A 25,335-nucleotide genomic window follows, 5' to 3' on the forward strand; every position below is an offset into this window, starting at 1 on the left:
ACAAGAGAGGAATGAATTCCACAGGGAGGTGGGGGGGTGCAAGGTTATTGCTGGAGAGAGCGTGAGACATTCGCCAGCGCTGTGGGACTGTACTCGTGTATGAAAACGCTTGATAGACAGGTATTTCGCAATGAGAGGACACAGGCAGAGTAAACTAGAGTGCCCTCTGTGGAGCTACAAGCACATTGATTTTAAATGTACGTATAGACATTTTATTACGTCTGTGGTACGTTTTTTATTTAATAGTTGTATATAAACACACATTGGAACAAATATATCATGTAGCACAACAGAATTATATTCAATTTAGTTGATAGTAATCATAAAAAGATGTCTCAGGGGGCCGGCTGCACCAGCAGTGTGCGCAAGTTAAAATGTAGCCTAGTTGTGAGTTAAAGGGACACTAAGTTACAGCTCGCACACTTCTAAATATTTTGTGTTATCTTAGTTGAAGTGTAACGCTACGTTCCAACTAAATATTTATGGTAGCATCACCTATATAACAGTAGAAATGAGATGACAGCGAGATTAGTTTACACTGATGAACTTGCGATGACAATGAAGAATGATCTCCCTCTACTCACAGCCTTAATTTCCTCCCAAATCTCGCATTTTTGGTTTTAGAATGAAGAGTTTAGTTATCTTTCAATGAGTGTTTTCATTGTATTCCTCAATTACGAGAATTTCTTCATGACTGAGTTTTTCTTGCAGTTTTTTTCTCTTTCATGCGTAGGATATTTAAAAAATTCAAGTCTAATATTTTGATAACGTGTATTTTGCGTACATTCACGACTCGCGATGTAGGTATGTATTAGGTGTATCATTATAATACATAGAACATAGTAGGTGTGTTATTAGTGACTGACTTTGAAAATGTTATTTGTCATTTCTTTTTCATAGGACAGTTAAATACTGTAGATCAGTAGTCCTCAACCTTTTGATCACCGCGGACCACCTCCATTAGAAACAACAAACTTGTGCGAACTCTAGAAAAGACGCGATACGCGCATGGCCCCTAAAAGGCCATCATTTGAGATCTCCATCAGTTGATCTTCTTGCACAGCCATGGTGGATTCACCTGATTTGTTGACAAATGGGTTGCGGATCCATTCCTTGGCAGTTCGCAGGTCCGTCTCTGGGCCTTTTCACCTTCGCAAAGAAACTTTCCAAAGATGTTTGTTTCTTACTCATTTTGCTGCCTGTGGGTTATATTTGGGGGATTAAGTGACCGAGATGTAACCAAGAGATTACGGTCATTTTTCAAAATAAAAGACTTTTCAAAATAAAAGATCGTTCAGACTCAAATGATAAATAAACGGAAATAATTAAGGATTTGTTCTGCGGCCCGTTACCAATTGATCCACGGACCAGTACCAGTGGTTGAGGACCACTTCTATAGATGCAATATATATATGTATATAGTTTTAGAATTTGAAAGCAGTTTAAATGCTTCTCGGATTTAAATGCTTTTTGGATATTATGTTATTCAGTGCGACTACGCATTACTTTATGGAGAGATTTCGACCTATGAAGTACGTTTTGCCTTAAGAACATGTGGTGCAACTGAAGTAAAAACAAAGTTAGTTACGAACTAGCTAGTAGTTACTAAACCTCGAGTGTGAACTTTAGGTTCTAGTTTAACAAAGAACTTATGAACAGCTGGTGCAACTCTTCCCTGATCACCAAATCAAAGTAAAATTATTTGGGTCATTTGACACTAAAGACTGAAGTAACTCATTTTATTTTATTTTTAAAACAATTATTTAACAATTATGGAAATTAACCATGATTTGTTTATAGCAGATTTGTAGTAACCAAACCTTTTTGACTTCTATTTGTTAAACCACAGTTTTACATAATATACCATGGGTTAACCATAATTAGTGTCGACAAGTCGTGCTTAATTTGTGGTTAGAATGTTTGTTACTATAGATGCGTCCCAAATCACATACTTGTGCACTATTCTACACCATTTTGTAGTATAAATAGTGTAAGTAGTGCATTCACACTGAAAACTTTACAAATAGTAAGTGCACTTTAATTACGCGGATGATGCACTCATTCAACTGGTAAAATGAAGCGTGCAATGTTGGACTCTTCACGCACTCAACAACTGCGGTTTTGCTCACGTAACGGAAGGGCCGGAGCTATCGAGAGTACATGTTGGATAACTTTATTTATTTTGGATTGTGAAAGCAAAATTCTCCTACGAGAGTGATTATAGCTTGATCTATAATATAGATTGATAGTGAATGCGGTTATTCTAATGGCAGGTATTATTGGGTAGTTTGGTCATTTATTTCACTAATTTGGAAACCGTCAAACGTCATCAGGGAAACCGTTTGAATTTCCGCTTAATAAAAAAAACATTAGTGTCCCATTTGGAACGACATTACATCCATGTACTATGCTGTTGAGTGTGTGAGTCCATAAGTACATAGTGCATAAGTGCATAGTGTACAGTGTGCCGTTTGGAATGCAGCTTATGATAACCACAAATTTCCTTTGGCTTTGCGAATCTAACCATGGTATTTGTAGTGAGACTTTGCTCATACAAGTGGAAAAAACATGGTTGTTGCAATTTTAAACTATATAAAAAAAGCATGGTTAATTTTTCCAAGGGAAGTCATGATACAATTTCATATTTACTTATACTACTTTCTTGATCAAATAAATACAGCCTTGGTATTATTATAGCTAAAGCTGTTTTAAAGAAATGTCTAAATGTCACAATAGTCGCCAAATGTTGCTGCAAAACATGTTAAGTCTAGAATATTAGAGTTTCCGCGGGGTCCTAAAGAGTATTAAAAATTGATAAATCAATTTGGAGAAAATTAAGGCTCTTAAAAAGTATTAAAAACTCTTAAATGCTATTTTACATGTATTAAATTCGGTATCAGTATGCCTTAATTTTTAAATTGACCTGAATTTAATCTTTTAATATTGGGATGCTGTGTAGTTTATAAAATAAAGAAATTAATCCTGCTAGATTTGATATCACACTGCTTTGTTTACTGCAGTAACCAGGGAAACACTGTTATTCCTGCTCTTGTAAAGGCGCCACCTGCTGGATTAACGTTTTTATTCAGAGTATAAATACAGTTTTAGTTTATGATTCGTTTCTTGCGATTAGTATTTAGTAAATATACTGCAAGTTAAAATGTCGACAGTGTTACTGGTTGAAACCTGAAGTGGTGAAGAGGTCTTAAAATGTATGCAAAGAGCCTTAAAAAAGGTCTTAAAAGGTATTGAATTTCAATCTCTGATTCTTGTACCCTCAATATATGTCAAGTTAGTGTACATGATGGTAAACTACTATTAAATTTAAACAATGCCTCTTTACATTGACACATTACACAAGTGTCATTACATTAAAACTTTAAATTAATCAGTAACTTGGTGTTCATTTCTGACCTTATTTCTGAATTCAGATGTTGTCAGCGTGCACAAACTCCAATAATGAACTGCACTCTTTATACAAGATTTCTCCCCAAGGGTTCGTCTTAATACTTTTGTACAGGAAGCTCATTCACACTAGTAACCATAGAGACAGATGTCCTGTTCTCTTCCTGTTGACCTCTCCTGTGTTGAAGAGTGTGTGCGTGTGTGTACTGTATGTGAATATGTGTGTGTGCGCGTCTCTGATCAGGTAGCTCCTCACAGCTCTTCAATGCTGTCAGAGGCCGATTAGCTCCCCGCTCCCATAATTCCACCTCTCCATCCCTGAGCGCTCCACTGCTGGGTCAAGCAAATTGTTTTCACGCTTCGTTAGTGGTTTACTTAATTAGCTCATTTACAATTAGAAGCCTTTGTTTCTTGGATACAAGCAAAGACATCAAAAAGAGGCTCCCTCCCCTCCTCTATCTCCCTTTTCCCAATCTTCTTTCTTCTCTCCATCTCTTTTTCTTTGCGCGTGTGTTTGCCAGTTTGGGGTCTTTAGGGATGCTGGAAGGGGGGGTTAGAGGAGATAAAGAGAGGAAGAGATCAGACAGGGAAGGCGATGTAAACAGTCCCATTGTCTCTGTGTGTTAAAATAATGAGACTTCACAGTGGAAAGTCCTGACATGTCCGCCTGTCACAGGGGTGCGAGTCAGACTGTTGCTGCTGCCGTTGCCCCAGCGGGCTTGAAGTTGGCAATCTACACTCTCTCTACGCTCTTTATTTTCTCTACTTCGACCACCTTCTTTGATAACTTGCAGGTCAACAGTAGCCCGAGTTGTAGATGCGGTTGACAAAAAGATATTTGTTTTCATCATGAACCTGTCAATGTTGGGACTTTCTTTCTTTCTTTTTTTTCTTATTCTTTCTATCTTTCCTCCTTTCTTTTTTTACATCTTACTTTCTTTCTGCCTGTCTTTCTTTCTTTCTTTTTTCCTTCGTTCTTTCTTTTTCTTTCTTTCTTTCCTCCTTTCTTCTTTATTTCTTTCCTTTTTTCTTTCTTCTTTTTTGTCTTTCTTTCCTCCTTTCCTTTTTCTTTCTTCTTTTCTTCCATCTTTCTTTCTTTCTTTCTTTCTTTCTTTCTTTCTTTCTTTCTTTCTTTCCTTCTTTCTTCTTTTTTTTCTTTCTTTCTTTTTTCTTTCGTTCCTTTTTTCTTCTCTCCTTGTCTTTCTTCTTTCTTTATTACTTTTTTCTTTTTCTTTCTTACTTTCCCCTTTTCTTTTTTTACTTCTTTCTTTCTTTCCTTCTTTCTTTTCTTTCTTTCTTTCCTTCCTCTTTCTTCTTTTATGTCTTTCTTTCCTCCTTTCCTTTTTCTTTCTTTCTTCTTTCCTCCCATCTATCTTCTTTCTTTCCTTTCTTTCTTTCCTTTTTTTTACATTTTCTTTCCTTTATTCATTTAATTATTCTTTCTATTTTCTTTTTCTTTCTTTCTTTATGAATTTTAATTTAGTTTAATTTAGTTTCCTACTTTATTTTTCTTCTTTATTTTTCTTTCTTTCCTCCTCTCTTTCTTCTTTTCTTTCCTTTTTTTTCTTTCCTCCTTTTTTGTCTTTCTTTCTTTTCTTCTTCCTCTTTCTTTCTTCCTTTCTTTCTTTCTCCTTTTCTTTTTTTCTTCCTTTCGTTCCTTATTTCTTTCTTATTTTTTTTCTTTCTTCTTTTCTTTCTTTCTTTCTTCCTTTCTTTCGTTCCTTATTTCTTTTTCTTTCTTTTCTTCTTCCTCTTTCTTTCTTTCTTTCTTCCTTTCTTTCTTTCTTCCTTTCTTTCTTTCTCCTTTTCTTTCTTTCTTCCTTTCGTTCCTTATTTCTTTCTTCTTTTCTTTCTTTCTTCCTTCCTTTCTTTCTTTCTTTCGTTCCTTATTTCTTTTTTTCTTTCTTTCTTTCTTTCTTTATGAATTTTAATTTAGTTTAAAGAAAGCATAAGAAAGACATGTTTAAGTGTTTTTTGTCCGTCTTTATTCATTTGTGCATGTAGATTTGAGTTATATATAGTTGCATATTTTTAAAGGCTGTTAATTAATTAATTTAATTTGTATTAATTTCAAATAAATTTCTAATTTTTATTTTTTAATTTTGGCAACACTTATTTAAACCAACTTCACAGTTTTGTTCATATTGGTGTTCTGAAGATTTGATCATACACAACTTGCCTGGTTATTTTGGCTTAAAAATTTTCCCCTATTTTCTGGCGGTTCACTTTATTAGATAAATTATGAGGTGTTAAAAGGGATGTTAAAAATCCCCCCTGTAAAAACAACAACAAAAACTTTAATATTGGAAAAAAGTGCATGTATTAAATATATGTATCCAATGTATGAATTTTTTAAAAAATATTTAAAATGATATAAAATATATAAATTATTCTTGTTGAATTGCTAAATTGCCTCAAATCGTCTGCTAAATTACTAAATGTAAATGTATTTAGTGTAGTCAGATATTTGTGCTTAAAATGTATGCAAATTAGTGCATATTTAATTAAATAACACCTCATTTACATATTAAAACGTTTTAGAAAGTTTGAATACTAAAAGGTTAGCAACTTTTAATGTAATCAAATTGTGAAAACACTTTTTTTTAAACTCTTAACCTTCAGTATCTTGCCTTGATAAGTGGCGGTCACATCCCCGCTTGTTTGTTTCCAGGGTCCTCGTGTTGTCTTTTGACTCCAGGGCTGCGCTTCCTCGAGGGGACCGCTGTATTGACAGGCCGGAAAGATGTGTATGTAAATTTCCTTTACTCTTCCCTGGTGAGGGGGGGGTGAAGAGCGTGCTCGGTGCGCGTATGATGGCCGCTGACACGCACATCAAAGAGCCGGAGAGTCTGGGAAAGTTTTAAGAGTAAAGCTGTTGTTTGGTTGCGCGGTGTCTCATTTCACATAGCCGCGGGGCAAGCGGAGAAGGCGCGAGGGGTAGGAGATAAGAAGGGAGGGGGTGACAGATATTGCCGTGCACCATGGCCTAGTCAGAACACTTTAGTCGTCGCTAAAGACAGGACAAGAGTCTCTCTCTCTCTCTCTCTCTCTTTCTGTTCTTTTTGTCTATTCTATAGCCCCATCTGGCTGCCTGCCACTTATAGTAGGAAATGAGGCCCACATGGAATCGGTGCCCGCTGAACGAACGCCCGCCAGCCCACCATTCACAAAGCGCCACATATCCCTCATCCCGTTCATGTTCATTTTGGGTAATTTAATAAGGATTTCGGTTTTCGATGTCCATATGGAATCTGTCCTTTTTTTAGTGTTGCTCTGTTAAAATGTGATAGGTGGAGGCTTTCAGTCAAGTTACCTTGTTACAGGAAGGAGTCTGATAAATATTTTATTTTGTTTTATTTTATTTTTTATTATTTATTTTGTTTTATTTATTTTATTCATTTTTATTTTTTGTTATTTTATTTATTTTTATACATTTTTTTAATCTTATTATTTATTTTATTTTAAAAAATTATTTAATTTTTTATCTTTTTAATTTTATTTATTTAAATTTTTTATTTTATGTTATTTTATTAATTTTTATTTTATTTATTATTTAATTTTATTTATGATTTAATTTAGTTAATTTATTTATTTTTTTATTAATTTATTTTATTTCATAATTTTTTTATTTATTTTTTTTAAATTTCAAACTTTAAACTTTGCTTTGTGGAACTCATTTAAAAGACACAAATGCAATGATCAAAACATCTAGCAAATGGAAAAACTATATGCAATGGCAAATCCATAAAACACCCTGTGTGAACAGCCATTAAGAGTTTAGTATTCTACACTTTCGTCATAATTTAAAAAATCCATTTCACAGATTCCCCCTTAAAATCAGTGCAGAAAATACAAAAAAATACATATAGTCTGTCAGTTTCATCTGGACATAATATAACCACTTTTTATCCCCTGACGAAATCTAGATCTCTTGTTTTCTCTCTCGCTAGAGTAGTGTGAGAATGATAAAACACTCATTCACTCTTAATCTTCATCCTGTCTCTCTCACTCACACTCACACACACACACGCACGCTCTCTCCCGTCCTGAGCTCTTTAATGATGTTCAATTTTCTCTGGCATGCCAGGACGACATGTGTTAGAATACTCAAGGCCTTTGTTGAGGCCCGGCTTGTGACTTTTTTTTTCTTTCTGTGACCGTTGTAAATGCTCCTCAAATCCCTGTCGGGGTGCAGGGAGTAAACACTGCCTCATTGTCGGGTCTCTCCGAAAAATGCTGCTACTGTTTATTATGAACCATAAAAGTTGTGGTCTGTTCCTTTATTCATAAAGACGGGGGGCTGTGGAGAGTAAGATGAGATCATGTTTTTGTTATTATCATCATGTGCTTGCGGGGAAAAAATGTCTATCTGCGCCTGGATTAGTCGAGTGGGTGACATCATTGTTTTTGTTTAATTTCTCATGAGAGAGAGTGAATGCGCACCCCTCTTTTCCTTCAGACGGACACTCAAACCGCTCATGCAGTGGGTGAGATAAAGCAGGTTGGGATAAGTTTGTATGGCGAAGGTTAAAGATCTGGCGCTTGAACACACTTCTGTTTGTCACTGTCCCATCGTATAAACGGGGAACTGAACACAGTGGATCGTCCATGCTAAAAATGCAGGATTAAAGGTGTCGGATGACTTCTGATGATGAATTCTGTCTGATGCGATAAGCTGGGTTATTTCCGTATTGTGGCTAACTGATATTCAAATTTCAGGTTACATTATTTTAAGCCGTCTTTTTTGCCCTATTATTATACATTTCGGTATTCAATAACATTATTATAATTGGCTTGTATTTGTCATATGGTTAGGTTTAGAGTTTGCTTTAGGCTTAGTCTTCTATGTAATATTAAATAAATAATCAACTGTTTATGTAACAAACATTAGTGTGTGAGAAGTGATACATGTTTTATTTTATTTTACTTTTTAAAGATTAGGATCTCAAAGATTGAGTGTTTATTGATGGCAGAATTATTCTAAGATTATGAGAATTTAGTATGCACAATTAAAATGTAATATTAGCCAATACTGACAACTAGGCCCTTTTGGAATTTGTGCTTTCACAAATCTTTTGAATTTTAACTCATTGTTCGGTCTGTTTATTTACATGTAAATATGTCTATATTAATTCCAGTAATGTTATTGATTAATATCCAGATATGTATTTTTGTGGACGTATTGTATGAGAAACCTTTGTTTACCAAACAAGATCTAATTGGTTCTAATTAGATTGCAAAACTGAAGTTTTGTTTTATTTATTTATATTATATGTGTTAGGTTTTTAGCTCCGACATGCTCAAAATCAATAAAATTTCTTCCAAAAAATAAATTTAAAATCACTTATACCAAATTCTACGCAGAATTAGCAAACAAAGTCTCCAGATTCTGCCTGACCCTGCTGATAACTTAAATCTCTTATACTGTACTGAAACAATCATATTGTTTATCTGATTATAATAAGTCTGGAACAAATATATCATTTTATTTTGTTATAATTAATTAGAAAAATATAGTCTAGTTATGTAATGTAATGTGTGTATTTATATAGCGCATTTATTGTGTACGGCCATACACCTAAAGCACTTCACAGTCACAAGGGGGGTCTGTCCACTCCACCACCAGTGTGCAGCATCCACTTGGATAATGCGACGGCAGCCACAGGACAACGGAGCCAGTGTGCTCACCACACACCAGCTATAGGTGGAGAGACAGTGATACGGCCAATTCGGTGGTAGGGGGGGCCATGATGGGTAAGGGCTGATGGAGGGAATTTGGTCAGGACTCCGGGGTTACACCCTTACTCTTTACGAGAAATGCCATGGGATTTTAATGACCACAGAGAGGCAGGACCTCGGTTTAAGGTCTCATCTGAAAGACGGGATATATATTAAACAAAGATCAATAAAACTCACAAAAAAAGTTAACTAATTTAAACAATTGTGTCTGAAAGATACTAAAATAGGCTTCACAGTGGTGCAGTGGGTAGCACGATCGCCTCACAGCAAGAAGGTCACTGGTTCGAGCCTCGGCTGGGTCAGTTGGCATTTCTGTGTGGAGTTTGCATGTACTCCCCATGTTGGCATGGATTTCCTCCGGGTGCTCCGGTTTCCCTCACAAGTCCAAGGACATGTGCTATAGGTAAATTGGGTAAGCTAAATTACCCATAGTCTATGTGTGTGAATGAGTGTGTATGGATTTTTCACAGTGATGGGTTGCAGCTGGAAGGGCATTCGCTGCGCAAAACATATGCTGGATAAGTTGTCGGTTCATTCCCCTGTGGCAACCCCTGATTAATAAAAGAAACTAAGCCGAAAAGAAAATTAATGGATACTAAAATAACTGAAAGAGATCATTGCGGTTCCTCTACTCGTATCTTCCATGAGGCTCCTGTGACCTTTGACCTCGCAGTTATTAAATCTCACCAGGTGTGTTTTTGGAAGGTGGGAGGGGCTCCTTCTACACCTGGAGGGATTAATGACATCACCGTTTGGATGTTTTATGGATTATAGAATTGTGTTATATGCGCGCAGGGGTGCATCCGTGTGATTTCAAGCATGGGAAAGTTGTAAATAAAACGGGTAGAATGAGACAGATGGTGTAAAGGGAAGATCCAAGATCCCATCTTTGTGTCCTAGCTGACAAACTGTTAAACTGTTTTTTCCTTCAGTTTTGTTTCCTCATTCAGTTCTCAGCTCTGCATCATCTGTTTGTTTTGCTTTGTTTTGGAGTTTTATTTTGGATTGCTTCATAAAGAAAACATAACTCGAATAACTACGGGCAAAGCTCACCCATCTGAAGCAGCGCTTGATGAGTAAAACAAATGAAGTCATATCCAGGTGTTTTTTTTTCTTCTTCTTCTTTTTCAACTCCCACTCAAGAGTTCATGGCCTGCGGCGCTTTCTGACAAAAAAACAAAACCGTTTCCAAAATAATATCCCACTCCAGCTGCATTGCAACTGAATAACAGAGACATTAGGACACTCATTCAGACCTAATATAGCGAGACGTTTGTGTCTAAAGTTATTTTCATCTCCTCCGATGAACGACGATAAACACGCTCTGACAATAAATAAAATACAACACTTTCAGCAAACAGTACGGTCATTCATATGACACAATCCTCAGCGGAAAACCTCTCTTTCCACATCTTTCATGTTGTAATATTGTTTTTATTTTCTTGCGAGAGGAAATTGAGTTTATACGCCTAGTGAAAAGTGTGTTTTCAAGTGGAAATCCACTATTGTTAGGGGTTTCCTCTGAGAGGGCCGCTCTGATCCCGAGAGGATTCCATTAAATATTTCTTCTCCAAAATGGAAAAATAAACAACTGTCTGTCCTTGTGTTTTGAAGTGGTTATTTGCGTAGTTTGTCAAGATGCTGAAACTAGAGCTCGACTGCCTTGCTGACCTCTGTATTTGAATGTAAGTGTGAGTGCTGTCAAGACGCGACACCCGGGCATGTAGTGTTAACACGTTACCGTACTCTGCACGAACTGCGAGATGATCCCAAAAGGCTCAGACACAGCCGTACAGTGTGTGTTTGTGTGTACGTGTGCGCTGTATTAGGCAGGTCAGCGACACGGTTTGTGGCAGATGGTCCAAATATGCTTACAGATCTCCCTGTGGGAGTTTAGATAGGGTCGTGGATTGATCTAGTAGACTGTGTATCAGGATATGTCATCACATGTTTGCATTTCTCTCTCTCTCTCTTTCTCTCTCAGGCACCTGAATAGTGAACACGCCCTGGATGATCGCAGTACGGCCCAGTGCAGGGTCCAGATGCAGGTCGTTCAACAGCTGGAGATACAGGTGGGATGCGTACACAAACGCAAAATCAACATTTCTACAAAAATCTTGCAAACGCAATGTACAAGCTGCCTGACTAGCTTGCTTTCTTTGTTTTCATTTGCATTTATGCATTTGCCAGATGCTTTTTCCAGAGCCAGCTTATTAAGTTTATTTTTTATGCTCGTATACAATGAGATTCATGTTAGAGAACAATTTATTTAAAAATGTAGTCTTTATCATTCAGGATCACCCAAAAATGAAAATGTTGCTGTTAATTACTTACCAATCTGCTAAGACATTGACTATGTTTACATGGACATCTGTAATGGGGTATATTTTTATTTTTCATCTATTTTACCCCAGTATATTCAATGGAGCTTCTGTGCTCGCCTGCCGATTCTGACGGGCGCGTGCGAGCAAACGGCTTTTTGTCTCGTTTTACGCTTGAGCAACTGAATGAATGCCAAAGTCTGTCCACATTTCCTTCGGAGTTTCATGTAATTTCGGACGTTTATTTTTTAATTTGGCAACTTTAACTGCAGTTTGGCAGTTTCACTTTCATTCAGGAATTTGAAAAAGCACACCGTATTGGGGAAAAAAAACGCCACATTTCACGATGCAGGTGTCTGTGGTCCTTCACTGACTCGGTAGGTGCAGAGAATAGTGTCAAACAGCCATGTGTGTAGACTATCCTGTCGCAAAATGTGGCGAAAATCCTTCATGATGGTAAAAGTTTGAGGTGTTTACATGTCTGTACTGCACTTCAATAATGCGACTAAAATCAGCATACTCCACGTCCTAATTCGATTTCTTTTAAGTTTGATTATGGTTTTAGTTGGATTAAGTTAAACAAAAATTGCTATTTACATTGTAGACTGATCACATTAAATTATTGGATTATTGGTGTCCATGTAAACCTACTCATTCATTCATGTTTGTAACACAAGTTATTTTAGATTCAATATTTAAGTAAAAGCGACTAAAAACAGTGTTAAAACAGTCCATGTGACTTTAGTAGTTCAATTGTAATCATACAAACTATGAACACCAAAAAATTTTTATATATATATATATATATATATATATATATATATATATATATATATATATACACACATACATACATACATACATACATACATACATACGACTTTGGTATATTTACATACATATTTACACATAATACAGTTGAAATCTGAATTAATAATTCCCCTTTGAATTTTTTACTTTTTTAAATATTTCCCAAATGTTTAACAGAGCAAGAAAATTTTCAAAAAAAAATAATTTTTTTAAAATGTTTTTTTAAAAAACATTTTCAGGTCAAAATTATTAGCCTCTTTAAATTACAGTACATATATTTTTTCCCGATAGCCTACATCGTTATACAATAACTTGCTAATTACCCTAACCTGCCAAGTTAACCTAATTAACCTAGTTAAGCCTTTAAATGTCACTTTAAGCTGTATAGAAGTGTCTTGAAAAATATCTAGTTAAATATTATTTATTGTCATCATGGCAAAGATAAAATAAATCAGTTATTAGAAATGAGTTATTAAAACTATTATGCTTAGAAATATGTTGAAAAAATCTTCTCTATGTTAAACAGAAATAGGGGAAAAATTTATACGTATGTATATCGTTAACCTGTTACTAATTGGCCATTCAGATTCTCCTCATTATCCTTTCCTCTCCTTCTTTTTAGATGGCCATGAGAGAGATAGTGACATTGTAAAGATACAAAATTCTTGATTTCACAGTGTAGATTAAAGATATTATTAATGCGTTTCTACACAGTATTTTCTATTGTCTTTTATCTCTTTCATATGTTCATCAAATAAGCGATCATTAGATTGAAAGTGGTCTAAAGCAGAAAAAAGTCTGATTAAAACAGGTCAGATTAAAACCCCAAACGTAAACAGAAACATGTCTTCATCTTTTTGCAATCCAAATCAACCAAAACACATCTTAATACTAGTTATAAACAGTGACTTGACTAAGTAAGACCCAAATCTGTGTTTGTGCTTCAATGCCAAGACTTGATCTTCCAGAAATCATTCATACTGTTTCTCATACTCGCCCAGCTGGCATGATTTTCTGCCCATTACATGTCATACAAGTTGATAGAGATCACTGGAGCTTGTAATGGGAAGAGTGATGTAGAGTGCGGGTGCAAGAGAGGCGGCCAGAATATCTGCCTTTGATGGATCCCAATTAGAGAGTTTCCCAGCACCTCTCTCATCCCTCCTGCCGCGGACTCTCGGCAAGCACCGCGGGCAGCCTGTCGCGCGCATATACGCGGTGTCATCTCTAATGAGAGAGCTGATAAGGAGAAGGGTGGACATGGGAAGTGCTACAGACTTCCTTTGCCCACGGACACCCTCCGTGCCCCGCTCCGCTCTTTAAACGCCTGCCTTAGTCCACATTACAGACTTTTTAAAATCAGCTGAGTACACTGAAAAAAAAAAAAGATTTAAAGATGATTCCTTGAATTTACTTAATTTTTTAAGTTAAGTGGCTGTAAACAATTTATTTGTGCTGAATTTAAACAAACAAATAAAGTTGAACATTACTAAATTTAATTTGTTTAAATTCAACACATATAAATGGTTTGCAACAATTTTGCTGAACATTTTTTAGTGTAGTTTGTGTATTTTCAGTAAGAGAAATTTTATTGCCCTGAATAACTGTCATTTATTAGGGCCAGACAGAATCTGCTGACATTTTTTTCTATTTCTGCTATGAATTTTGCAAAAAAATCTGCGGATTTCTGCGGAATGGCTTTAGGAGTATCATAACTAAAAACATAATATATGACATGAATTAACACAAATAAAATTTATTTAATGTTTATTTATTTAATATCTAATGCAAATCCAATTAGATCCACTTATTTGGTAAACAAGGCAAGTCTGTCATATATTAATTCTACTAAAAGACAGACAATATTTTTTTACAAACTGTATTGTAAATAAATCATATAAGGGTTTTAATATTACTATTATTATACCACAATAATTTTAGTGAAATTAATTTAAAAACTATATAGTATAAATTGACACACATTTACACAAGTAAATACATAGACTCAATGATAGACTAAAAATGTGCGGATTTCTGCACAGATTCCGTGTTGGTCTACTTATGGACAAAATGACACTATATGTTAATTGTACTTTATGTATTATGTACTAATATGAAATTAAGTGCTTAATTCTAATTCAATTTAACATAAAAAAATTTTTACAAAAAGATAAAAAAATTTGTTTTATGTTTGCCATATTCTACAAATTTAATGACATTTTTAATTGAAGGCAATGTAAAAAATAAATCTTATCCATCCTGGTTCAAAAAAAACCTGTGCACTTTTTAAGAGCAGGAAAAAAACACCTAAATCATGTTTTGTTTTGTCTTTTGTCTGAAGTTTGATGACTTTTTCTAAAATAGCACCAACATTGCATCCCCCCACCTACCCACAAACGCACACTAAAAATCTGCTGCTTTAGCACTTACAGTATGCAGGTACCTTTAGCATTAGAAAATATATCCTTTACTTTGGTCAAAAATGAGTGGTGACCACTGTTACACATAATTAGAGAGAAAACTTAATTATTCACAGAGTTTGTAATAAATTATGACGTTGTTTCTTCATGCAAAATGGATTGAAGGATTTAAATTAAAGTTTGCTGCTTTTTTTCAAAGGTTTAGTGAAAGCAGGTCATTTTTGAGCTGTTGATGCATTCAGAATTCTTAGAGCGCACAAGGGTTAACCTATTTGTGACCCTGAAATGTGTTCTGTTTAGTGGTGGACGAAGTTTTATTGTCTGTGCGAGTAATTTGTTTGGACGCAGAGACTGTCAGAAGAGCGTCTAGTGACAGTTGGGATTGGCAGACACTGACAGGCCGTCGAGACCGTTTGCTATGGGGGAGCTGCTTGTAATCCTCAAACTAAAACACAGGTCAAGTAACCTTACCATGCCTGAAGCGGTGGAATTCCGCAGCTTTTAGAGCTGTAAATCAACAACCCTTAAAAAAAACATGTCTCCTGGATGGGCTTACATTGAGACAGGCACTTCAGACCCTCCAGCTTTACATGGCACAACTACTTCCCATCATCACTGCCAGTCAGACAGACCTGATAATTGGTCAGCTTCCCTTTTCTTTCCATGCCACCTCCCCATAATGTTCTCCACCTCATCTCATTCCCAAAAATAAACCTCTCACAACAAAGCTCTTTCAAAAAAACAAAACACTGCCCTGCAAGGCTTATGGGCACCGTGCTCACTTTGAGGCCCACAAAGAATGTTTAAACGCGTGTCCAGATAGATGCAGGGGTGATGAGAAGTGACAAGAGAGTGAGTCCACGTCCAAGTGTATTTCCTCTCACGTCTACCTCCGTCCTGTCACATAGTCTGCCCCCATTACCCTAATGCCAACCCACACCGACCAGAACCACCCTTTGCCAACCTGCTGTGTCTCTCAGAACACAACCTCAGATTTTCCACTGTTTTTATTGCCCAGCTGACCAGTATGGGGCAGCCCCTCATTAAAAACATATCAGCTAATGGGTGAATAAACAGCTCAGATCTGTGGATGACTTCAGCAACACTGGGCACAGCCACAAAACACAACATAACAACAGTAATCACATTTTTATTACCGCTTATAATTGATTTAAAAAACAGACCAGTATGTAGCCATTATTATGTAGTGTTCCTAAAGTAAACATTGTTTTCTGTTGCTCATATTAAGGGACTTATAACCACATAAACGCAAAAAAATAAAATCTAGCAGCATCTAGGATCAACCATGAATAGCCCATCAACCATCCAAAACATCTTAGCATTGAAAAGCAACCAACCATAAAACCTTCGAAATCATCAAGAACTCTAAAAACACATAATAACCACCACCTGGGCATGTCCTGAGGTGTGTTTAGTTAAGACTGTTTAGTGCCTGCTCAAAGTTCTGTGTAAGGATGCAATGCATAAAAGCCACATTAAATTGTTAAATTAGTTCTTATTTACCCTAAGCCTCTAACAAAACCATATACAATTAAAACTGCTGTGTAAATACATTCATTCTATGCCGAGTTAATAGTTATCTGTGTAAAGGCATGATGCTGCCAAAAAAACCTGTCTGCTCTTATCCACCTCAGCTGCAAGCATTAAAGTATACAGTTAAAGTATGAAATTAAAGTATAATTTCTGTGTAAATTCATTCACCTCTTGAGTGGCATTAAACAGAAACCCTTATCTAATATCCTCCCATGCAGGAACCATACCAACCACAGAGTAATGCCCTATAAACTACCTAGAATACCCTATCAACCCCTTACGCTCCAGTAACAACAAAGAAAATTCCAACAGCTACCAACTACACCATTTTAGCAACTACCCACAACTTCAGTAATCAACCATAATACCTTAGAAATTGCATAGAAAACTTCAAGAAACGACCCAAAGCACATCCACTCATACCTTATAGTGCTAACCTAGAACAGCCTACGAAACACTAAGAAAACTTTAGCAACCACCCAGATGCTCTACCAACTATTCATAACACCTTAGGCTGCATTCACACCAGACGCGGATAAAGCATCATGCGTGAGTGGTTTACATATCAAGTCGCAAAGAATGAGGCGTGAATGAGGCGATTCGCGCAAATGAAGCGCGCAAGTTGAGCGTTTTGCGTGTTTCACGTGCTTAACTCTTGTTTCGCATGAATCACTCGAGTTGGAAAATCTGAACTTCAGCTGACATTTGCTCCACGTTAACTAATCAGGAGCTTTCCTGTAGGGCCGTGATTATGACGTAGCACCTGTTGTTGGTGTCCTGAGGGGAAATCCTCTTGCCGACACCGGACAACAGCTCATCAAACTGGGCTCGTCTCAGTCGGAAGCACGGATGAAAACTTCCATCATCCATGTATAGTTTCTGGAGGAGTTGATGAACTCACAGAGCTGGGTGCACCCCTGAATGGATATAGTGGACACGGCGCCAAATGAATCTGCGCTTTTTCAGCATTCCTAAAGCACATAAACACAGCTATTCTCTCAATAATATCCATGTTAGCCATTTAGCCGCAAAGCTGGAGTCACCAGAAAGATGGAAGCACTGCCCATGATGCGAATCCGTGTCTATTAGGAAGTGAATTTGACTCCCGAATGAAGCGAGTAAACTCAAAATGTTCACACATCTATTTATGCTCACGCTCTGCGTCTGGTGTAAACACAGCATTCCAAAACCCACATTAACCTCCCAAAGACCATACGACAATCTTGTAATGATCTAATGCTGGGTTCACACCAAACGTGAAAACTTGCTCTAATTTACTCAGTGGATGTTTTTCAACTCACAAAAAGTTTTTGCTTGAGTTCAATTATTTAAACTTGCGCAATAATCCAAGCATGCCCATAGTGTGCCTAAAGCGCAATGTTTCATGGGTTTATCAATTGCATTGCAATCGTGACATACCAACTTATATGGAGGGGCGTAGCAACCGGGGTGGAAGGGGGGATCCGTCCCCCTCACATTTAGAGACAGACCATTCAGAAACAGGTGATTAATAATTATATGAACATATGATCTCATACTGCCGTCCCCCCCACTTTAAAATGTCCGCTAGGCCCCTGCCTATATGCCCCAGCTCAGGCCCAGTTATGAGTTATTAACTTGGCTGAGACTTGACCCAGATGTGGTCCATGTTTGGTCCTTGTCTGGAAGCCAGACGTGGTCCAGTCATGTACTGTAATTCAATGCAGCATGTGGGCCACTGCTTTAGAGAAATTTTGTTATGTGGGTACTTGGAATACCCCGATAACTACTTGTGTCCTAGGACTAACCCAGAAAAGCCTAACAAACACCCCATAGCACCCATTGATAAGTCATAAGAAACTGCTTAGAAACTCTTGACTACCCAGAATAGATTATCAACCCCCTAGAAACCCCAATAACACCCAGAATACCCTGCTGTAAAAACTCAAATTTTGTATAACTCAATTGAAAATTCTGTTATTTATTTTTAGCTTTTTTTTCTCTAAATTTACTGACAGTTTAATTTGTGCAGTAAAATCCTACCATCTGTGTGAGAATCGCCACTTTTGGTGCCTCTAACGTGTACGGTGGCAGTCTTGGAGCGTTGTGAGTCAGTGTGTCGCCCCTTGATTAAGAGGGGCCGACTGCCTCCACACTTCCTCTAAATGGCGCTTAGGAATGTCAAACGAGGACGAGTGTGGTTACAGGGCAAGTGTCTCTGAAAGAGATGCAGCAATCGAGGGAAAGAGGGAGAGGGGAAGGAGGACCGTGAGAGAGATGTTTTCTCCCGGAGGAATCAAGAGCTGTGAAACGGCATGTCAACATCCCCGTGAGCTGACTCAGTTAACAGGCAGAATGCAAAATTATCCTCACAAGAGAATATCTCCAGTCACTCCCTCCTCCTCTTCCTCTCAGTGGCGCCCGCTGGAGTGACACACACTATGACGACACTCGCTTTTTAATGTGCTGTATTGGCATTACAAATAATTGCACACTCCTGCTGCCAAAGCCTCAATAGGAGCATACAGCAAAAACAGAAACAAAAATAGTTCGAAACAACGTAATTGAAGGAAAATTAGGTGGACTATTTTGATATTTGGTCATTGAAAAGTTAACAAAACAGTGTTACTTGCAGCCTGCTAGTAACTTTCTAGTTTTATGTAGTAGTATTATCTAACAGGTTGAGAACACATTATAGTTTTCCACCAAAATAAATTCTATGGGGTTTAACTTTTGAAAGCAAACTACAAAAAAAAAATACATTTTTAACTGCATAAGTTGTGTGATGATGATAATAATAATTTAATTAGTAATAAATAATATGAATTATACAGCCATGCAACCAGGGGGGATTGGTTGGTTTGAAAAACCCACCCTCCCACTAACAAAGTCCAAATTTTGACCTCTATATGAGCTCATTTATTCCATTTTTGGCTGCTATGCCATCATAAATTGTGTAAATTATCGATAAAAGAAGGCCTTGAGACAGGGTCTCTAACTCAAATTGGCTCTCAAACTCAAAACTCAAAGATCTTTATTTTTTTTGTAAAACTACAACAAAGAGCGGGGAAATATTAAGTCAAATTTTACTAATGCACATTGTTCATACAATTTTTAATAAGCATATGACGAAAATCTATTAAATGAGGTGAGACCATTTGAATTGAATATTAGCAAAATGATCATATTTACACCACCAGCATAACGTGTAAGTCATGGAAATGTGTTTGTACAACACAATACAGGTGGTATGAAACTAATTATAATCAAATGACCCTTGAATATTTTCAAAAATAAAGCTTTAGTAAAAATAGAGCCTTTCGGACATATATTTCAACATTTAAATGAGCCCCATCTGCATGTGCGTTACTCTTGACCACATGCTGAGAGAAACCGAAAGTAATCTGAACATATTACAGTAGTTTAAACGTCCACTAGGTGGCCGGTCAAAACCACAAGTGGCTATATGCGACTGCACAACAATGATAGTGATTCAAAAATATATGTTATGTGTTTTGAACCTCGTTATATTTTTGACGTCAGTTGCGGGGAGGAGGGGGGGAGGTGCAAATGGCCCGCGGGCTGGCAGTTTGAGAACCCATCTTTAAGACAAATTAAATTTTTTATTATTCAAGTGGCCAAATTCTGACTGAGGATAGTTGAATGAGCAGGCCTGTGTGTCATTTGCCTAAAGGGTACAGTTTTTATTTAAAACAAGTTTTTACCAGATTTCTATTTTTTTGTGATGGATGATAATAAATTTGTATTTAAAAATAAGTATTTTTCACCATCTTACAAGCTGATCCAGCAAAGATTAGTTCTTAAAATGTCATTAAAATGCGTAATTGAGTAGGAAATGAGGTGAATAACTGCATAAGATTATATTTACATCATGTTGAAATGCTTTACTGTTAAACCATATTTTAATTGCACTTTGTTGACAGTTCTATAATAATAAGAATTATTTGAATAATAATGAAAATGGGCTGTATGGTGGCGCAGTAGATAGCACGTTCGCCTCACAGCAAGAAGGTTGCTGGTTCGAGCCTCGGCTGGGTCAGTTGGCATTTCTGTGTGGAGTTTGCATGTTCTTCTCGTGTTTGCGTGGGTTCCTCCGGGTGCTTCGGTTTCCCCCACAAGTCCCCACGGTACAGGTGAATTGGGCTAAATTGTCCGTAGTGTATGTGTGTGAATGAGTGTGTATGGATGTTTACCAGTGATGGGTTGCAGCTGGAAGGGCATCAGCTGCGTAAAACATATGCTGGATAAGTTCATTGCTCTGTGGCGCCCCTGGATTAATAAAGGGACTAAGCCGAAAAGAAAATGAATGAATAATAATAATATTTTGAATTTTTTTATTAAATAGTGCACTTACAATTATCATCAGAAAGGCTATTGCTGTGTCAGGCTGGATGTTTTGATTGTACCAAAGATTTTTTTTATCCATTTATTTTGAGAAATAATCTTAGTTTGGAAAGCTGCTTTGACTTTTTTTTGTCTAATATGTCTATATTTGTCTTCTCTAGCTGGCCAAAGAGAGCGAGCGTCTGCAGGCCATGATGGCTCACCTGCACATGCGTCCATCGGAGCCAAAGCATTTCAACCAACCTGTGAGTTCATAACTTTTGACTTCAATTTTCTCATTCTTACAACCTTTTAATAATGCATCTTTAATCATTTTTACACATAAAACTTCCACGGCACATGATATGATCAATAAATTAGCTGTGTGGGGCACTAAAGACTGCCCTCTGTTGGAGAACAGTGGCAGTGCAGTTCTCTTCTGCTGACTGTGGTCCTGGAGAGCAACTAAAACTCTCACATCCTCTTATTCCAGACTTATGTTTACCTGTTCACCTTGAGCTTTATAAAAGTATGGTTTTATTCAAGCCAGCCGTTAAGCACCTTCCACTCAAGTGTTGCAGATTAAGTTCTCATTGTGTCTGATTTCCTCTCCACGTCATATGAGCGCTTGAATACTTGAAGATGTGTTTTTTTAAATAGTGTTTTGTGCAGGACTTACCAGATATTCCTCCATACGCCAGCATCACAAAATGCGCTTTCCCCCGCCTCAAGCCAGCAGCTGCCTGGGCAATTATTAGCAATCTAATGAATATTTCATGCCGAGATTGATGAGGAGTCTTATTAAAATACGAAGATGTCGAAATTAATTGTCAATTAGAAGTGGAGTGTCTTAATTCGCGGGGATATAAATGAAGGCGGAGGGCGAAAGTAGGCCGCGTCTCCTGTTTGGAGACAAATTCTCTGGATCAGCTGCCATTAGACGGTAATGGGGAACCAGCGACCGGGCCGGGACGAGTGACATAGACAAGAAACGAGAGCGAGAGAGAGTATGAAAAAAAAATGATAATTGTGAGTGTGATCAAGAGAAGGAATTAGCATTAAGTGGTAAGGGTGAGCATTAGGGCGGAGCTTAGCACAAGCTCAAACCCGTGTGTGGCATTGACCGCTATTAAGATCGTTGGGTGTTTGGCACAGCAAACTGGCGCGGCTCCAGCGTTAATTAAGTACCTGTTAAACCATTTTGCTCCCTAATTACTGGAGATGGGCCAGGTTGGCTCCTGTGGCAATGAGAACAGAGAGAAAAGAGGGCCGGCTCTGTTTAATTCGCCATATTAGCTTCAACCCCTCCTCTGGCTCGCTCTATCTCTGGCTGCTCACACGTGCACATGATGGTTTTAATTAGAGCAAAACAAGCAACCCCGAAAAAGACTCCCTGAGCGATGGGGAAAGCTGTTTCCTTGCGCTCTGTGCCCGCCGAAGCTAATTGGGCAGAGCAGGGCCACAATGAGGGCGGGTAACCGCAAGCCTTGTTTGTTGCCAGATTGTTGTTTTACTCCCCTCCTACCATGTATCGCTTTGTTTTGCTCCTCTTGTGTGGCTTTAATTGCAGACGTGGTGTCACCGAGGAGCCTCGTTTGTGCGCGCGCGGTTGAGAAACACGATTTGTGGGGTGCTTTGTTTGAATTTCACCGGGTGAATGGGATCATCTTATAATGGAGTCACTGTGCCAACTGCTTTTGGCATGGATGTGCTGGCAAGGATCGCAGGATGTGCTTCTCACAGCGGGAGAGCAATGACAATTTGACGATGATTATATTTCCTGGTTTATAATTGCAACGCTGGTGATTATGCGAATTAAAACCAAGGTGTGGGGAGATTTACGTGCCGAACTAAAGGAGAAATGTGTGTTTTGCGCTGTCATTGTTGTGCTTAATTTCTTATATGCATGGTTTTCTTTAACAATAAACAGCAACAAGGAAATGCAACTAAACAACAATAACAAACTGTTACAGTTTTTTTGTTGCTGAGTAAATAGTCCATTGAATATGATTTTATATTTACTCCTTACAAACATAAATCATTTATTTAAATAGTTTTATTTCCTACATAATGAATAAAAAAAAAGTAAATGGTTATTTCATAAAATTTTACATTTTAATTTAAATTTAATAAAACAACTATTAAAATATATTCACAATTTTGTAATCATATTTATAGTAAATAATGTTTTAAGAATCCCAAAACCCTTGTAACTCAACAGCAAATATTTCACAGTATTTTTAGGACATTTGAAAATCATTTAATCATAAATAGTACCATTAAAATAATTAAATGATGAAATTATGAAAATGACAAAAATAAATGATCATCATTTTTAATTAAAAGATTTCTGAACATTTAAGACTGAACGAATTATGCTAAAAATGAAGGTTTGTTGACGTGAACCTCTCAAAAAATGTGACTACATGTCACAATGACGCGTAGAGCAAGCTCTGTGATTGGTCGGCTTGGTGGTGGTGACGAGCATGGGTGGTGCTGAGAGCCACGAGCCAGATGGAGCGATTGTTTACAAGTGTCGAGTTGCGAGAAGGAGCTCCAGATAGAGACTTTTGTTATGCGTTTACTTTATGAATAAAGTTGTTGCACATACGTCAGTTCCCACCCCTGAATGAGCGAGTTTGAGCTACATGTAACGTTCAGAAAAAAACAAACAGAATGCAGAAGTATAAATGCACAACTTTGGGCAAGACAGGCGCTGTGGGTCACTCCAATCACTCGACGCAGAAGTATAAACCAGCCTTTACTGAGCATAAAACATTCACAATCACAGAAAATATGTACCGATACCCAACTTTTAAACAATAGCACACATAAGATATACTAGTAAAACAACTGGTTTGTCATTTTCATTGTAAATAAGCTTTCAACTCTGTTTTCTCTCCTCCAGCTGAACCTGGCCTCAAGCGTGTCGCTTTCGAAAAGAGAAAATGATGGTTTTCCTGAGGGTCTTCCTCATCCCCCCACCTCTGCTGCAACCCCCATCACCCCGATGAGGCAGGGCCCCTCCGTCATCAGCTCCTCCAGCCTCCACGGGGTCGGACCCATCCGGCGACGCAACTCCGACAAGTTCTGCACCCCCATCGCTTCAGGTCCGTGTCCCAGCACCACCAAATACAGCTCATCACGCTTTCTACACCACTGAAATAAATGCATTCATATCTGCATTTGTCTCCGTCCGTTACAGAACTTGCACAGAATTGTGAATTCTACAAAAACGCTGATGTCAGGCCTCCATTCACCTACGCCTCCCTCATACGACACGTAAGTTACCCTGCACTGGAAAACCCATCAGTCAACTTTATCATATGAAATGAGTTTAGTTAACTCAAAATTTACTAAAAGTTAATTCTACTCATTTGAAAAGAGTTTTAAACTCAGTGTTGAAGGTAATGAGTTAATTAAATACCTTAAATGGAGCAAGTTCAAAGTACTCATATAGATTTTTTTTTAACTCAAATGGTTTGTAGCAATCGGTTTCCTCAAACGGTTTAAGTTGCCTTAACTTATTGCGTTTTATAGTACTTAGTTGGTTTGAGTTCTCTTCATTTATCGGGTTTTACTGTGCTCAAATTACTTCATTTACTCAAATGGATTAAGTTCACAGTACTCATTAGGATTTGTTTTTGAACTGAAATAATTTGTTGCAATCAGTTTTCTCAAATGGTTTCAGTCACCTTAACTGTTTGGGTTTTACAGTGTGTGTGATGTAGAGATCTGGATTAGGCATTCTAACGATTAAATGACAGTTGATAAACTGTACAATAATGCTTTAATTCAATGCACCTTATTGATGATTAAGTAAGCATGGGTTTCATAAAAGTAATGCCTAAACCGGAAGTTGCTGAGACTTTTATTTCAGTATTTTGATCTACTTCCAACTGAAATGGAGTATTGAGTAGAAGGCAGAACTTTCTATTTTTCACATCATTTATTTATATCTAATTAATGGTAAGAGAGAGAGCTAAGGGTTAAGATTATTGTGGCTGAAGCTATAAAATTAATGTCAACAGAGAAGAACCACAACTTCAAATGAGGAAGTAAATTGTCAGACCTTGATTGAAGATTACCGAAACACGTTTTTTGTGTGTGTGTGTGTTCTTTTTTTAAAGTGGATTAACTTGCACCGATTAATTGTTCACGTGCCTCAGTCATTCGAGAAATAGGTTCTACATTAATTCTGAAAATTAATTAAAAATTTTATCACTATTCTCTCTTGATTATATTCTATTCTTAGTCTTTAACAACAAATGTTTTTATGTGTTTAACGTTTACGGCTGCCTATTGCTTTTATAACAAAAGTGAAATTTTAACACTATGAAAAGTTATGTAAACTGCTTAAACCTTTTCTAAATTTAATAAGGATTATTTTGTTTTCAAGTGGTATGTGAAAGGAATTGGATGCAAGAAGATTGTGGCTGTTTGTAAAGCCTAGAGCCATCTATTGTTGAAAACTCAGAAAGCTCAGAATCGATTCAAGAGAAAAAAGCGATACATGTCTACGATTTACTTATTAATAATGTTTTTCACCACAATGTGCCCAGCATTATCATATTGTTAATTTTCTAAAATGGATGCCTAGCAGGCACACATCATAAGACGTTAATATTAGGTTAGATTTAGATCATGATGTCAAAATTCAATGTCTAGTCAGCATCTAAGGACAACAGTATTTTGACGTCCATTACCGACGTCAAATTACATTGGTATTTGGTTGATTTTAGGTTGTGTTGGAAAGTGACCAA

At 37.1% G+C, this 25,335-nt stretch overlaps 1 protein-coding gene across 3 annotated transcripts in view; it reads left to right on the top strand.

Annotated features, from left to right (window-relative positions):
- foxp4 (forkhead box P4) overlaps nt 1–25,335 on the top strand; it is a 189,838-nt gene that overhangs the window by 141,056 nt on the left and 23,447 nt on the right. For all 3 annotated transcript variants that reach the window (XM_056468746.1, XM_056468745.1, XM_056468747.1), the window contains exons 10-13: nt 11,129–11,216; nt 20,755–20,838; nt 23,481–23,682; nt 23,778–23,854. In XM_056468746.1, the coding sequence (XP_056324721.1) occupies nt 11,129–11,216; nt 20,755–20,838; nt 23,481–23,682; nt 23,778–23,854 (451 nt within the window). The remainder of the gene's footprint in view (nt 1–11,128; nt 11,217–20,754; nt 20,839–23,480; nt 23,683–23,777; nt 23,855–25,335) is intronic.

The sequence above is a fragment of the Danio aesculapii genome, chromosome 11, assembly GCF_903798145.1.
Source record: "Danio aesculapii chromosome 11, fDanAes4.1, whole genome shotgun sequence".
Classification (NCBI taxonomy): Eukaryota; Metazoa; Chordata; class Actinopteri; order Cypriniformes; family Danionidae; genus Danio; species Danio aesculapii.